The 17,442-nt window shown below is 39.5% G+C and overlaps 1 protein-coding gene across 4 annotated transcripts in view; it reads left to right on the top strand.

The window, feature by feature from the left end:
* ush2a (Usher syndrome 2A (autosomal recessive, mild)) overlaps positions 1–17,442 on the top strand; it is a 233,519-nt gene that overhangs the window by 100,540 nt on the left and 115,537 nt on the right. For all 4 annotated transcript variants that reach the window (XM_039794826.1, XM_039794827.1, XM_039794825.1 and 1 more), the window contains exons 36-44: positions 1,055–1,279; positions 2,096–2,176; positions 4,718–4,906; positions 6,994–7,128; positions 8,174–8,249; positions 8,657–8,742; positions 9,800–9,959; positions 13,970–14,132; positions 14,213–14,360. In XM_039794826.1, coding sequence (XP_039650760.1) covers positions 1,055–1,279; positions 2,096–2,176; positions 4,718–4,906; positions 6,994–7,128; positions 8,174–8,249; positions 8,657–8,742; positions 9,800–9,959; positions 13,970–14,132; positions 14,213–14,360 — 1,263 coding nt within the window. The remainder of the gene's footprint in view (positions 1–1,054; positions 1,280–2,095; positions 2,177–4,717; positions 4,907–6,993; positions 7,129–8,173; positions 8,250–8,656; positions 8,743–9,799; positions 9,960–13,969; positions 14,133–14,212; positions 14,361–17,442) is intronic.

Below are 17,442 nucleotides of genomic sequence, written 5' to 3'. Positions count from 1 at the left end.
TAAAATGTGAATATTTCAATGGATATTCCAAATATATATAATACTTGGCCTATAATGAACTGTGTGTGGAGCTAATTATCTGCTTTGGTAGGACACACACACACACACACACGCACGCATCCCATGCATGCGCCCGCGCCCGTCGCTCCTCCTTGTGAATCCTAAATAGCGTGCCGAGCTGGATGGCATCGCAGGGTGTCCGGTGCCAGACTGGAGCAAAGACCACTACACTATAGGAGCCGATACAACTGCCCACCGGGCTGGGAGTGCACCATCCCTTTATCACTATTAAATCACTGTTCTTTATTGTCAACGTTTCATTGCTTGGAAGACATTTGGCAGAGCATTATTGTCTTTTTTTTTTCCAAGTTGGATTGCTTTCCTGAACTTCTACTATCTAGCCTACTTTTAGTTCTCAACACAGAGTCTGTTTCAGCACCCTTCCCCTTTCCCCTTCCGCCAATTTGCCAATTCCCTACACAGTGAAATGATAGATAATAGATAACCGCTTCGCGGCGCAGAGGATTATTTTATTTAAAAAAATATTTAGTGCTTGTGCCACCCCCCATGTGTCATGAAAAAATGCCGCCCCGGGCAGCTGTCCTCTTCGCCCGTGCTACTGCTTTTAAACGATCTAAATGGCAGGTGTTCAACCAAGCAGAAGTGTTCAGTGTGTAGCTAAACGGGTTACACATGGCATTTGCTTGTTTGTGGCCTCCTTGTTTTGGGGTTTCTATAGTTCTATAGATTCTATAAGTATAGGTACTTGCAGGTCGCCTTTGCTACCACCGTAACTTTCCTGCTCCACTATCTGGCCAGGGCGGCAATAAATGTATCAACCAGGAGTTATAGGGATTATGCTGGTATTTGCTTGCAGCATTACTTATTTAAACAATTTAAAATGTGAAGTGGAGGTAAGTATTTCACAAAGTTTTCATAAAGATGTACTCTTCTCACATTCTCCTTCCCTTTCTCTGTTCTTTCCTCCTCTTATCTCTCCTCCTATTCCTCTCCTTCTTTTACTCTCTTTCTCTTATCCTTTCCTCTTTCACAGGCCTAGGAGGTTGCATAAGGGGTCTTACCATACAAAGGGATGAATCAAACCCTCCTGTCGGTCAAAGTGTAAATCTCTCTGTTGCCTCCCGCCGTTCTGTAAGAGTCTACTTAGACGGCTGTCCCTCCAGTGAAAGCCGGTACAACTGCAGAGGAAACGATTCAGTTTTGGTGTATAGTGGGAAGAAGACAGAAGCCACAGATCATAGCCTACAGCCTTTCACTGGTAACAATGCACAGTGTACATTTACATAACTACACTAACACAGCACTTACCTGAAAAGAAAGTGTGGAACTCTGTCAACACTAACTTTGTTTTTAAAGTAACGACATTTTAGTGATAGACTTTCCTCAGACATCAAACAAACAATACAGTACGAAGAACATAGCATTGATACTCCAGTTGCAACAGTCAATTAAAAAACAGCATGTAATATCAAAAATATTTAAATCGCAACACAGCACAATCTCTACCCATCAGTTCTTTAGATGAAGAGGGGTTTGCCACAGTGATAATTTCATTCCAAATGCAAACGGTGTACGGAAGTCCAATTTTCTTTGCTATGCTTTAACATTTTGACACAGAGGTGATTGAATCACATTAAACTATATAGATGCTGTAATTGGTAAATGTCCCCTATTTTTTTCCATGCACACAAACGCACACACACACACACACACACACACACACATTTTCAATTAATTAAAAAGTACCGAAACCAACATTATAATTCTCTAACCAATTGAATTTTAGTCATATTGATAACTCGCAGTTGTAGATAGTTGCAATAGATAAAGATTAAGCATATTTAATTTTTTTTTAGCAAATACTTAGAAGTATTATTAACTACTGAATATGCGGAATAAATATTACTCGTCATAATTCGTCACTCAAGCTGATTTTAGGTGATACAGAGAACATGTGATGCATCTTTTGAGAGCATTTTTTTTTTTTTTTAAATCTTTTTTTAATCTGTGTCTCCCCTGCCCCATGTGCATCCTTAACCCTTCCTCCTATGTGCAAAAACACACACCTTTCAAGAGTACTTGTACAGGTTGGTGGCCTTGGCTGCAGGAGGTTGGGCCGCAGGACCTTGGCAAAGAGGACGCAGCCAAAGCAAAGGTAAAACCTCTCTCATCTTGCTGGCAGTAGTTGGTGTGCATTTCTATGTGTTATCAGACCAATGTGTTTCCAGCTAGATTTGATGATATCATAACAGTAATACACACTCACACTTATGTATGTCCCTACAAGAGTAATTGCAGTACACATTGTACACAAGATCTCCTACCTATCATTGTTTCTTTCTATCTAACCTCCATCTGATACACTCTAATAATATAAGGGGGGTGATAAGCCCCTTAAGTATTCCAAAGCCTCAGGCTTCAGCTTGTGTGTGTGAGACTGTGGTGTGTTATTGTGTGTGGTGTTTTTGTGTGTGTGTGTGTGTTTTGTGTGTGTTTTTGTGTGTTGTGTGTGTGTGTGTGTGTGTGTGTGTGTGTGTGTGTGTGTGTGTGTTTTGTGTGTTTGTGTGTGTGTGTGTGTGTTCCTCTCTACTTACATGTATGTTATACATGTGTATATGTTTGTTTGTTTAATCTGCTGTGTAATCTGTCTTGGAATTAGAATTTAATTTACATCACAAACAAATGTATGATTTTGCCCTGTTTTATTGCAGCTGAAACATCTTTTACTCAGAAACATTTTGGCACGTTCGACAAGGAGTAAATATTCCCTCCCATTGACTTTTTTCTATAGTGTTTCTCTTCCTTCTTAAGAGATTTTGGATGTAAAACCATGACTATATTATATACAGTATGTGAGACTTATCCAAAGCCAGTGATATTACATGTGCCAGACGGTATGAGAGATTGATAAAGCCTCTATAAAGGGCATCCCAGTAAAAGGCTGTTAACCCAGAATGGCCTGTGTGGTCCCGTGTGTAATATAAAGCTGCTCGTTAGTAGTGAACGATACACTGGTAGGTCTCAGTATACCATGCTATGACCAGACAGAGGAATGAAGGAGAGTGAGGGGGAAGTGCTAAAACATTAAGAACTGAGGGAAGAAGGATGGAGGACTGAGAGGAAAGGTTCTAGCAGAGGCTAAACGCTAGCTATCAGTAAACAGAAGTGACGTGGTGGCTGGCGTCTGGTGTGTGTGCCAGTGTTTGTGTGTGTGCGTGTGTCGGCCCGCCCCGACGGCGATCTTTTTTTTCCCACTATGGCCACGCCAAGACCCGCCCTTCAATAGCTACTATTGGCCAGGCGTCCATGCTTACGCAAGGCAACGTAACCTGATTTCTACAGGTCCTATTCCCTGACCAATTGGCTATCCTAACCTTAACCACTTGAGGTGAAATGCATAATCCCAACCAATCAAGCTGCTTCGTAGGGCGGGTCTTGGCGTGGCCATAGTGGGATTCATAATTTTGCGCCCCGGCGAAGCTCCGACCTGCAGACAGCAGATGAGCAGAAGAAAGTAGCTGCACCTTCGCCAAAATGAATACTGAAAAACAGAAGTATCTTGGTACAAACTTTTACTCGCTATGTGGCAGATAGCCACATAGATATAGATAGATATAATTTATTAATTATATATTTATATATTATATATATGTTTAATAAATAATTGTTAAATATAGTACAGAGTCTGTAGTCTATCGCACAAACACTTGACGAATGCTGCAAACATTTGACAGCCAGTACGAATTACCTGGGAGAACATACGTGTCACAAACAGCAATGCCACAACTGTACAACAGCGTGAAAGAGGACATACTAAAGGAGATCAAAGACATATTGTGGGTATTTAAATATAGTGTTAAATATTCTTTAGAAATAAAAGTTTATTGATCTTTGAAAAGGTGTAACTGCATTATTATGCCATTATCATTATATTAGATGAAAATGGTCTCAGAATGACAATATTATCGTTTATCGCAATAATTTCTGGGACAATTTATCGTCCAACAAAATTTTTTATCGTGACAGGCCTAACGGGAACATGAATTTCTAAGCATTTATAAACAATTTGTAAGATGAAACGGGAAACGGATGCAGAGGAAGATGGAAGGATCAATGGAAACAGAAAATGGAAGTGGTTGTGAAGCAGTGAGATAGATGGAGAGGACGGGAGGGAGAGGGGAGAGCTGGACCGTCCTGAACTACTGAGGGTGTCAGAGTGAAAAAGAAGGGGAGTGCTACAGAGAAGGAGGGAGGCTGATTGCTGTGAAATATAGCCCAGAATGAATGGCTGGCTGTATTAAATCAGTGCTGAAAAAGTTACTACTCTCATAAATACTATTTATGCTAATGGTGAGGTATGATTTACTGGGCCTATTAAAACACAGAGAGATGGGGGATGCTTTTTCTTTAACCTCATGTGCTCTCGACCTGTTGTTTTGCTTTTTCTCTTTTATTTTTTCTCTTTTTGCTTTTATTTGATATATCATTCTTTTGACATTTGTTCGGCCTGACCTAATTTCTTTCTTGTACTTTTTGTATTTACTCATGTATTTATTCAGCTGCTGAGAGTTATTTACCTCTTTTCCTGTCTTGATCCACGGAAAGTTTTCTTCCCTTCACAGTCTTATCTCACTCATTTTGCCTCTCTCTCTCTCTCTCTCTCTCTCTCTCTTTCTCTCTCTCTCTCTCTCTGTAGTACCTATGTCTGTACCACCTCCTACCACAGTGCAGAGCTTGAATGGCTTTAGTGCCAAGGTGAGCTGGGTGCCACCCACTGGGGACATCAGAGGGCCGATTGACAGATATGAGCTGAAGGCCTACAATAGAGATCAGCCAGAGGTACCACCTATCAAAACCATGTACCTGGCTAATGGAAATTTCACAGGTAAAACACATGTTAAGTTTTGATAGATATTTTGACATGCAATTGATATATTTAATATATACAGTCCATGGAGATATGGAAAAAGGGTTCCAAAGACATGGGGTGGGTCACAATTTGGATAATTCCGTGAGTACACTGTACACATTAAAGACCCATGTAGTACACTGTATATGTACTTATGTAGTGCGCACATTTTGACAGGGTAGTGTTTTCTCGAATCGCGCACCGTTATGCACTGACCAGAAATTACTCTTCTTTTTCATTTTAATGGTAAATTGCAGCCGGGCAGAGCATTACCGCCACCTATTGTCGCCCGACAAAATATATACAGGCTTACTTTCTCACAATCTGACTACAGTATGGTGGTAAAAAAACACATGTATAAATGACATTGGTATAGTTGAGTTTTGCGGCTTCAGTCGCAACCGCTACAGCTTCCTCGCCCGCCATATTCACAAGTCTGAGAATACGTTGGTGTTCCTGTAGCTTCCGCTCCCGTAGCAAAGATGGCGACCGTTGAGTGTAAGTAGTGTCCAGCGTTCCACACTCAGCATTTTGACCATTTCAAGTGCAGCATCCGGGTACTTGTAGTGCACTGCATTTGGCCATACTTTGTCAATGTGAACGCACTCAATGTGCTCAAAATAGCAAGTGCAACTACAGATGTGTACAATTTGAGACACAGCAATGTACTGTAGGAGGGTCCCAACAAAGTAAATTAAAGCAGAGGTAACCATTTTCTGAAAAGATGACTGAAATACCACAAGTAGCATGATGTGAACCATGGATAATTTATGATTTAGATTATTATTATGATTTAACTTAACTTGCAGCTGTTGTTCTTTTAACTTATTGTAGCTGGTTTCCTGCCACCTTCTAGTGACACCTGTAAGGGCATTTTGGCCCTTGGTGAAAACACATTCACACTGCCTTTTTCACTCACTTTCCTTCTGTCTTTAATACAAACACACACTCACACTGTCCCAGGCAACCCTGTTAATGTCCCCTTGGCAAGTCCCCAGCTTTAAGAGACTGTCTCCATTTGGAACAAGACACTCAGGACTACCCCAATGATGTCATACCCTTGCATCGCTCCTTTTCTCTCTTGCTCTCTCTCTCTCTCTCTCTCTCTCTCTCTCTCTCTTTTGCTCACTTTTCGATATTTCGTCACTTCATCTTTTATGATGATGATGATGTCTGCGTCCGCTGCTGCTATTCGTCCCTCCTCTCATCCACTCTACTATGTCTCCAGGCAAATATGAAGATGAGCTCTCAGTCTCCGTCTTTCTCAGTGTCTATCTCGGTGCTCTCTTTGCCAGACATTAACTCCACAGTGATAAGGCTTCTTGTTAATTTATGATGGCCTCGACACCTGACTGCAGAATTACACCAACGGCTAAAAAACACAGAAAGCAAATGAGGGGGTAATGGCAGCGGAGTGGGGCCCTGGCCCCTAATTGAATTAAAAGACATGGGTAACAGAGAGAGAAAGAAGAGAGACAAGTAGAGGATGACTGGACACAGAGGGTGAGGAGGGTTGGAGGGGTTGGAAAAGAGGAGAGGGAATGTAAAAGAGTGACTTAGGATATACGGAAAGGAGTGGAGAGGGCAGACAGCTAGGACAAAAAACATCAGAGAGCGACAACTGTAGCTTTACAATTAGAATAGGCTCTCCTTGTGTGCCAAAGCCATCAAGTTTGCTCAGCAACAGTGGCACAGAGAAACAAGTTAAGCATTTAAATTGCACTATTGAAGAAGATTGATACATACTTTAGTAACAACAGTTTCTTCACTAAAAGGAGACAGAAAAGGCATGTAGCCAGGTAAGGCGGGGTTGGTACAAAGGGGTGTTAATAGATAAGTTCCTTTTTTCCAAGTCTATTTAAAACAGTACTCACACACCCTTATGTATGTTGCATAAAGTCATTTTTAAGTTCAGCTGAAGCTATTATGAGGCTTTAGCAGTCTGAGTTAGCAAAATTCAAGCCGATGTTAGTGAAGTTTTTTTTTTTTTTAACTAAATTCCCTTTGCCTGTTTTCTCTGTCTCACTCCCTGCCTGACATGTTCATGTTCTCCTCTTCTCCAGGTGTGCTGCCGAGTCTCACTCCATCCACTCGATACATTATCACCGTAAGTGCCTGTAGTCCTGTTGGCTGCAGTCTTCATAATGACAATGGTGATGATAATGATTTGGGATTGAGCTTCACAACCCCGGAGGAAGGTAAGGCTGTAAAGCACAAACACATACACATATATACACATCCATGAAGAGAACTTCTGTCTTTTTTTAAAGGACTTTGAATTGCTTCATTTCTGAAGAATGCTATATGAATACAATTGCTCTGCATTCTATCCTTTACCAGTAGCATTGATTTATGACTGTTTCTGCTTCTGGACACAGACACACTTCTAAACACACTCAGACATTTGTATCCGGTCTCCTCAGTGATGTTTAGCTCTTAAGAAGAGAGGGAAGAAAAGACAGAAAAATGTCAGAATGGAATAAATGAAGCACGGAGCAGGACAGGGGGAAGAGGAAGTAAGATGGCTGGATAGAGCAAGACACAAAATGATAAGAGAATGAAGCACTTTGTAAGTGAGTGAAAGGCAGATTGTACAGCGTAACATTTTTCTTATCTGGGAGGTCATGGAGGGAAGATTACATGTATAAGGAAAGAAGAAGTGGAAGAGGAAAAGAGAGATTTTTCTTCATATGTTAGTCGCTACATTAATCTGTGTTGGACTAACTGGCCTTGTTGGGGAGATAATGTGACGGCAGGGGTCAGCTAAAATCAATCTGAAGTAAAAAAAAAAAAAAAAAAAAAAAAAAAAAAAGATTACTGTATTGATTCTTACTGAGCGCAGAGTTAAGACACTGAACCATGTTAGGGAGAATGGAGAAATAACTTATTTACAACTATTTTGCCAAAGTCTATTTTTCAAACAAAACCTCATATAGACACATTTTTACTCTGTGAGCACGGGGACATTATTTTCACCATCTTCACTAGATCAAGGAGCAAAAAAACAGAATGTTCTTCTTCAGTCTCTGCAGTGTTTTGAACAGTTGTCCAAAGCTGTGTCAATGTCTAGCACCATGTGAAATGAAAAATCAGATTTTCATAACATAAAGCAATGTTGACCTGGATAAAATTGTGACTCACCATAGTTTATTTCATTGTTTAGTGTAAGGTATATGCTTTTAATATAGTAATATTTGAATGTTGATAATATATGTTGCATTTTTGTATATTGAACAATTTCAGCTCCAGATGCTGTCTCTCCTCCAGCCACAGTCTCATCCCCCTCAGCCCTCTATGTTACCTGGGAACCTCCAGCAAGGTAATACACAATACACAGTCTCACCTACCCTTCTCACACCTAAACCACTTATTGTGTTGGTCAGCGTTATTTTGTTTATGTGCAAGTTGTAAGTTGCTACATAAGTAAGTACACACCTGATCTTCTGTCATAAAGCCTTAACTAATTGACATTATGTTATTATACATGTCTGACCTACTACTTCAAGAGAATATGAAAAAACAGCAGTCTAGTAAAGATATGTATTTTAGTAAACAGAGTCATACATAAAACAAACATAATGTTGTACGATTATGTATCTCCTTTTATTTCACCTTGAGTAAAGATGCCCTAATTGAACACAACAGAGAGATTAACCTCAAAATAGTATAAGTTAAATATAACATAATCATATTATAATAATTCAAACTTTTTTGTTGCAATGATAGGCCCAATGGAGAAATTACAGAGTACCTCCTCTATCACAACAACCAAATGGTCTACAGGGGGGAAGACAGACAACACAACATCACTGGTAAAGAGGAGAGAGAGAGAAAGATTGTGTGTGTGTGTGTGTGTGTGTGTGTGTGTGTGTGTGTGTGTGTGTGTGTGTGTGTGTGTGTGTGTGTGTGTGTGTGTCGCAGCATAGATGTGACTGTGGAGGGATGGGGCCTCGGAGCAAAGAGAAAGGGATGAGTGAAGGAAAGCAAAATGGAGTGGGGGATTAGCATTTAAAAGAGGAAAGAGCGTCTCTTACCAAGGGAATAGCACTTTGAAAAAGAGCGCTAAACACGCACGTGAAAATAAAGCAGCGGAGAAACAAAGAACGCTAAACATTGGTGCACATGCATACACACAATTTGCTTTGAAAGCTTTCATTAAAGAGACTTAAAGAAGGTATGAAAAACATTTCACACCACTGAGACTAGAGTGCTGCACCAGGATGTGAATAGATACACACACACACACACACACACATATGCACATAGAAGACACACTCTCAGTGGAACATATGCAGAAATACAATATGCAGGGATGTACACAGACTCACAAACACAGGAGAGTCATCATATCTGGCATTTGTTTTTACACACACATACACATGGTTAGCGAAACATCACACTGCCCAACAGTGTATGTGTCTGTCTTTGTAAGTTAATGAATGCATGAGAGCACATATCATCCATGCTGGGTTAATAATGCAGTGTCTGATGTCCACAGTGATTATAAGGATTATAGAGGCAGCAATTATACAATATGTGCAAGAATAGATTGTGTTACAGAGAGTGAGATTGCCACAGTGAGACAGATGGAGAGCAGTTTTGAGGCAAAGATGGACACTGAAAGAGAAACAACAATCTAAGAAACGCAGCTAAAAGGGGAGAGGGAGTATACAGCAATGATTCTGTAAAAAAGAGGCAAAATTCAGGGATTGGGTTAAATTACGATTAAATCGTGTCGCAATAATAAGTTAGAGAGCAATTTTGGTTTATGTTGTAATTAAAGGTTTTGAGTCATAGACTGTACTGAGACATCATTGTGGTTTGATTTGTATGCTTCTCTGTCTCCTGCTGTATGTGTGTGGGTTTCAGGTCTTGGTGTGTATTCCACCCATGTCTTAGTACTGACTGCATGCACTTCAGTGGGCTGCACCAACAGTTCACAAGTTACTATGCTGACCTCTCAGCTTCCTCCGGGGCCTCTACATGCACCAACTCTTACCCTGCTTGACTCACGGACTATTCTGGTGGAGTAAGTGCACACACACACACACACACACACACACACACACACACACAACCCTTAACACATTAGGTGTTTCATTCAATATACAGTATATGTACAGTTCACTAAAGCCATTTCAGTTTCTGAAACTGTGCGTGTGTGTGTGTGTGTGTGTGTGTGTGTGTGTGTGTGTGTGTGTGTGTGTGTGTGTGTGTGTCAGGTGAATCTGACTGAAATACAGTGTAAGCATGTGTGTCACTTTTGTTTTTAACAAAGCATTTACTCACAAATGAGAGAGAGACAGTGAGTGTTAACTGTTTCAGCATCACTGAAAAGTACAAGGTAAGAATACGTTATTCAAGGAATATGATAGCTTTTCATTTGTATTTCACATGTTGTGTCTGTGTAAAATACAAGGAGAGAGAAAGAAAGAGACAGGGTGAGATGGAGCCAGTGACCTTCTACGGTTGTGTTTACCATGCAGAATATTCTTCTGCACTTGACCTTTCACCTCTAGAGGGAGGGGACGGAGGAGAAGATAGATCCCTGCACTTTTTCCATCATGTTCATGTGCATATGTCCCTGTTTTTTTTTGTGTGTGAGTATGAGTCAATCTCTGTGAAAGCCATTAGTGTTCCGACTGTCACTTACAGTGGGACTCACGGCAGGACGGCACAGAGCCACTCATATACACACACAATCACGCACGCACACACACACACACACACACACACACACACACACACACACACACACAGGCATATCCACACATACTGTAGTTAAACAATGGACAAAGGGTGAAAGCACACAGTAAGAGGTTAATGGCGAGTGTGTGTGGTTAAGATGTGGTGATCTTGGTAATGCTTCGATAGTCTTGGATAAGCAGTGCACAAACATATACACAAGCATATCTGCCTGAATGTACTGTCAGAGTGGTTTTATTGACAAAGAGGCATTGAACATATATTATGTTCTATGTTCAGTAACCGAATAAACTTTCATTCATTCATTCAACTGTTGGGCCTCATTCATGAGTACTTTTCCTTCTCTTAAAATTTTTTCAGAATAATTTGGGAAAAAGAACAATTGAAAATACCTGATTTATGATTCAGAAGACATGCACTGATTCCCTCTAATTTACCAGACATCAGGATTGATCCTAAATTGAATGTGTGTTAAAGATATGCAATCTGTCATGGGAGGAAATAGGAACAGTAGGGAAAAATAGGCATCTAAAGCAAAAACAATGCTGAAAGAGAACTAACATATGGAAGTAAACTCATGTTTGAAAAATGCATATTACTAAAGATAGTAAGATAATAATAATAATGTTCCTCTTACCCATAATCTTGGAAATAAAAACCTGTTGACAACAAAATATTCTTTAACAAAATGATTTTGGCCTGTTATGCCATACAAAGTAACACGCTTTTTTATCTGTAGTCTATAGACAGTTGACAGCACAAAAAACAAATTACTAGGTGTAATACATCATCCATGAGAGTACTGCTGTCTGCAGAGCAGGGATATGTATCATAGTCTTAGCCTTTACAATGTGTTTCAGCTATATATTCACCAAGTGTGGGAAGGCTACGTATTGCCTTGTTAGCACATTGGTAATAGGCAGAGGTTGAGAGATCATACTTTGTCAATACCTCTCTATTGTGTCTGTGAGAAAAGCTGAGAAAGACAGCGAGAGAGAGAGAGAGAGAGAGAGAGAGAGAGAGTGGACGAGGGAGAAAAGAGAGGAAGATAAATTGTGAGTTTTAATGGAAAGAACAGAGAGAAATGGAAGAAATGTTTAAAAGGAGAGAGAGACAGAGCGAGAGAGAGACAGAGAGAGGGAGGTGTGGGGGGGGTAAGAGATTGTGAGAAAGGTTGAGGTAGGCTGCAGGATGTGAACAAAACAATATCAGCAGATTTATTCCCTGACCTCACCTAACACTACCTGACACAAACACATTCATACACACACACAACACAAGCAGACACAGCTGCAGAAATACCAACACTGTGAGACATGTGTACCATCACAAAAACATAGAAAACCTGATGGGACACATGGCAGGTTAAGGACAGAGCTAATCTTCACTATACCTAGCTAAATGAAACAATTATTTCTGGTTTAACTGAGCTTGTTTTCTTTTACTCCTAAAGTCTTTCTATCTTCAATACCTTAATGTGTTGTCACTAATTATTTGATGGCTCCAATGTTGTTTTGTTGATTGTGCAATGTAAAGAACAGCAGGAAAGATGGGATGGAGGCAAGGTGCAGGAGACAGGTTGACACTTCATATGTATTATGATGCAGAATTTAACTCTATTGCATCTCAAGCACATTGTTTTTAATTTAACGTGCTGAGAAAGCCCCCGTCTGTTTCACACTAATTTCAAAGCACACTTTGAAAACCAATGGTTTTCTAAAACCATTACCGCAGTGAATTATGATACAGATTATTACAACTCCCCTTTGATTTAGTTTTTCAAAAGTGGACATACATCACACTGCCAATCGACAGCATATCAATCTTATAATAAATGTGATAGATTAGCCACAATGGCTAATTGTGTGCTAACACACACTCATCAGTCATTCAAAAACTGGCTTTTAATGGGAGGAACCAAGAAAGGAATCCATCACTTTTTAAAATGGCCTCCCTCTGCTACCAGGAGGGTTGGGTTACTCCCAGGGATTTTTAAAAATTGCAGAACTATTTATAAAAAATGTTTTAATGCACCTTTATTTAGGAATTGTTTATTACTGTTTTGTCATTCTTAAAGTCTTGGGGAAATTATCAGATACTTTGGATTTTGTGTATTGTGAAAAGTGCATCAGGTTCCATCATTTGTATGTAAATCCAGTGATTTACACACTGTGTTTCAATACAGTATTACTGCAGCACTGTATTTTACAAAGGTAGGATGAATTGAAATAAACAAACCTGCTCTCTCAGAAACATTAGAAGTTTATCATGGCTGCACAACCTTTTATACTAAATTATTTCATCATAGCTTGAATATCTCTCCAACATTATCAACTGGCAGAAATCACATCACATTAAAAAGTACAGTGGAAAGATGTTGATCATTAAGACACATTCAGCAGCTCCTACAGTCCCTTATTAGAATATTTAAAATAATGCAATCACAGTTTAGTATTAATAAATCAAACAAAACAAAAAAAGATCTAAATGTTGTTCTTTGCAGTTTAGTATGTAAAGCTAAGATTAGGTCCAGATTGCCCTCTCTTTCACATTTTGTAATGGATACTCAAGAAGTTTCTATTTATACATACTGTCTCTTAACATCTCTTTTTTTTTTTTTTTTTTTTCTCTCTCTCTCTGTTGGGGATGACCTTCCCGTTCTAAATATAGAAAAGGAGACACCTATCCGAAAAAGTAAACTGTGTGTACAGTATACAGGCTTCTGGGTTGTGTCTGAGAAACCTTAGCTATCTGCATTGTGTTTCCATCTCTACTTGCAGAAAGAAATACAATGATAGAAAGCACACACGTTTGTGCACACAATACACACGCAGTCATTGGACAAAAAGACTGTCAAGGAAACCCTCAGACTCTAAAATTGTTGCTCTGTCTCTTTCACAACCTTATTTTAATCAAATTTGAACTGTCAATATAGACACACAATCGTAGAAATAATAGAATATTCTGCAGTCAGTTGAAACTTATAACAAATGAAATTTAAGCAGTACTCCAACATTTTAACTGGACTGGCCTTGTGCACCACAGTGAAGAAAACTGTCAACGAAAGTAGTGGTGTGGCTATTTTACGTGTTTCTAATAGTTTTTCAACAATAGAGTTCTGTGATAGAAAGGCATAACCTATCAGACAGTCTGTAGTTAAACAGAAAAAAACTTAAAAATGTGGTCTTTTCAGAGGAATTTTGTTAATAAAAAGAGGGAATCATTTCTAAGTATTATTTTTAATCTGTACATTAACTTGACCTGAATAAAATCTGAATTTAACTGCAGTACTAAAGTAAAGGTATTTTGTTATTTCCATCTCTGCCTCTCCAGGTGGTCCCGTCCCTCTCAGGTGAATGGCGTTTTGGAGTTCTATTCCATCCTCCTGTCACATGATGGTGCAGTGCCTGTGCTAGCCTATAACAGCTCAGAACTTTTTGAAGACCACACACTCCGCAACTTAACCCCTGGAACAGCTTACACCATCACACTCGTTGTGAGTCCCTTACTCTTTAATCTTTTTGATTTTCATTTGTCACATTCATAAAGACATTAATGTGTGTGTGTTCACGTCAGGCCTGCACAGGAGGTGGGTGTACCTTAAGCCCTCCCAGCATGGCTCAGACTGAGGAGAGCACCCCGGAGAATGTTCCTGCACCGCTGGTCATACCTCTGTCCCCACATGCACTCAACGTCAGCTGGACACCTCCTGATACTCCGAATGGTGAGAGGACATACACTTCATCTGGCACATACAGACATGGCCAAGATACATGGCCAAGAACATTAAATTATACATAAACATTTATCAACACTGACGTTAAAGAATAATGTAAAATTTTAACTAAATATCAGCAAATACTTAAAATCTTTGATTTTGTTTAAAAAAAAAAGTTTTTAAATGGAATTTTCTTCAATACAGGAAAGTGATCTGAAACTTTTGAGAGATAAAATATGTAGAAGAGGAGAAACATTGACAAGAATCATGATGAAGATAACATTAGTTGAAATGTGGACTTGAATACACAGTGTCAGTATTTACCATCACCCAGACTATCACAGATATCAAGAACTATACCACTGTACAGGTATCCCGTACGTGTGACTATGAAACAGGTGAAGGTTTCCCTTTTTGTGCGAGGTGAATCAGATGAGTGTGCAAGAGATAAAACAGTTAGAGAAAAGGAAAACTAGGATAGAACCCAAAAGGAGAGGGCATAAAGGACTCGGAGAGAATGGGGAAAGAGACAAAGACAGGGGAGAGAACATACAATGTGAGACAGAGACTAACGGAGAGCGGGAATGATAGGGCAGTGCTTCACCAAGCTCCTTTAAGTGGATGAAAAGTGCTCCCTTTTGACTGAATAGAGAACTGCAGGCTGGAAGCACATAGACTCACAGTGATTGCCTTTTTCTCTTAGTGTTCTCTGTTCTTCTTACCTTCATTTAATTTATTTACAGCCAATTAAAATCCATTGGACAGAGCTGGACAAGATGTATTTGATGTATATTAGATGTGAATTTGAAATCCTGCTACTGGCTTGGAGTTATTTGTGCATAACTATTTTCCGTACATTCTGAAAAAGTGCTAGGAGTGATGCATCATCAATCAGTATACTATCTGAAGTACAGGTATTACATTAACATTTGCAAAACCTCAAAATATTGCACAATATTGCAGTCTAAACAGTAAAAAAGAAAAGAAAAGCCACATATTGCTCTTACATCGTTTCAAAATCCACACCTGTTTTTTACCTATATTTAAATATATATTACTAACCCATTTAACATCCAAGAAACTACAGTTTGCAATTGTTTATCATTAATGTAAACATTAACTAAGAAAAAAGAGAATGAAGAAATGTACAAACCAGATACCATTTAAAAACACCCTTACATCTTAGGGCAGTGGTTCTCAAACTTATTTCAATACTGTACCCCCATCAAAGTATCTTTTTATTCAAGTACCCCCTGACCAGCACAAAACATTTTCGGTATCATTATTTTAGGAATTATGCATGAATGATATATTTTATATAAACATTTTCCAAAGATCTAATGTACCCCCTGCAGTCCTCCAAAGTACCCCTAGGGGTACGCGTACCCCCATTTGAGAAACACTGTCTTAGGGTTTCAAACTGAACTGCAAAGTCCCCAGATCGAGTCCGGCTGGGGACCGTTGTTTCATCTCTCTCTCTCTCTCTCTCTCTCTCTCTCTCTCTCTCTCCCTCATTTCCTGTCATCACAGCATTACATAGTATACATCAAGTAATTGTGTCTTAATAAAACTCTTAAAAGTGCATAGTTCAATACATCTTCAAATAACTACAACATAGCCTAGTAGTTTCATGTTACATGATCTACCACATGGTATACCTAAAATAGTGGATTTTTTTACAAATAAAACACAAACATGAATCAAAAAGAACTATATTAACAAATGCCCATCTTATGAACCCCAATGAATTGAGTGATGAAAACCATCTGAGGATTTCCCACCCCATTTCACAGTCTCTAACATACAACGCACCGCCACATATTATCAAATGTTACTGCCATGCTCGTTATTACGTGTAATTCCATAATGTGTGTGTGTGTGTGTGTGTGTGTGTGTGTGTGTAATGTGAATCGTGTGTGTTTTACGCTTAATGCCACATAAGTGCATTTCGCACCATAAACCATGTGATACGTGTGCATATTAGCCTGGATAAATTACTTAAAGCTTTTCTCATCTGATGACAGAAATTTATAACAAGGAGACACTTAATCATGATTACCCGATTATCTCATGCTTAAAAAGCTTTAATTTTTCCTTAAAGAAGGGCTCAGTGCCTCTTTTTTTCATTTACTCTTTTTTTTCATAAATGGACAGCAACAATGACGATCCTGATGGTGATGGGTTCCAAAGGAGTGAGATTTTGTGTCTCTCTCTCCCCATCTTCTCCCCAATTCCGCAGGGATTTGTGGGGGATAATCCTCTCGGGGATTAGGTCGGGGCAACACGCAGACAAAGAGGGGAAATAAGCCTGTTATGCATTCGCTGCTTCATTTCCCAACCTGTCTTTATTACAACCTATACTGATATGGGCTTATTCACACACACAAGCACACAGAGACGTCCGCACACATATACACACATCCACTCTCACACTCATGTGATTGGCCACATTAAGAGCTTCCCAGATGTAGTTGGCGTCCGTGGGGTTTTTGTGTCTTCATTTCCCTGATAGGTGTGTATATCTGTATTAAGCAATAATAAAACCCACACATGATTAAAGCAGAATAGACTCTTAGTTCTTAGCACTGATCTTTTGAGCCCCCTGTATGCATTTTTATTAAGGAAAAGCACATTTGGCACCGTACTGTTTCATTTTTTTTTTTTTTTATTAGGTGGATGTAATGTAATATAATTATTGTGCCCATGTATGTATGTGTATGAACACGTGTGAGTTCTCATCTTTGTGTGTGTGTGTGTGTGTGTGTGTGTGTGTGTGTGTGTGTGTGTGTGTGTGTGTGTGTGTCTTTGTGTGCCTGTAGGGAGTGTCAGTGTGTGTGTCTGTGGATGAGTGCTCACCTATTTGCACCCACATTCCACATTTGTGTGTGCAAGTTCGTTCCAGGACTACTGTCCTTTAGAGGGTCTTTATCCTCGTAACGCCTATGGTTACATTTGTCGTTTCAGTGCTGTTTTCATCATTGAATCACACTAGGACACACATGACTGGCAGGTCTGGAGCCCCTAAGTCCGTTTTTATTTGCATTTTAATCCAATGACCTAGACTGCATCCCAACATTGCAAAGGTCAC

Source organism: Perca fluviatilis, chromosome 3 (genome assembly GCF_010015445.1).
Source record: "Perca fluviatilis chromosome 3, GENO_Pfluv_1.0, whole genome shotgun sequence".
Classification (NCBI taxonomy): Eukaryota; Metazoa; Chordata; class Actinopteri; order Perciformes; family Percidae; genus Perca; species Perca fluviatilis.
Note: the sequence above shows the minus strand (reverse complement) of the source record. Positions and strands in the feature narration are given on the sequence as shown.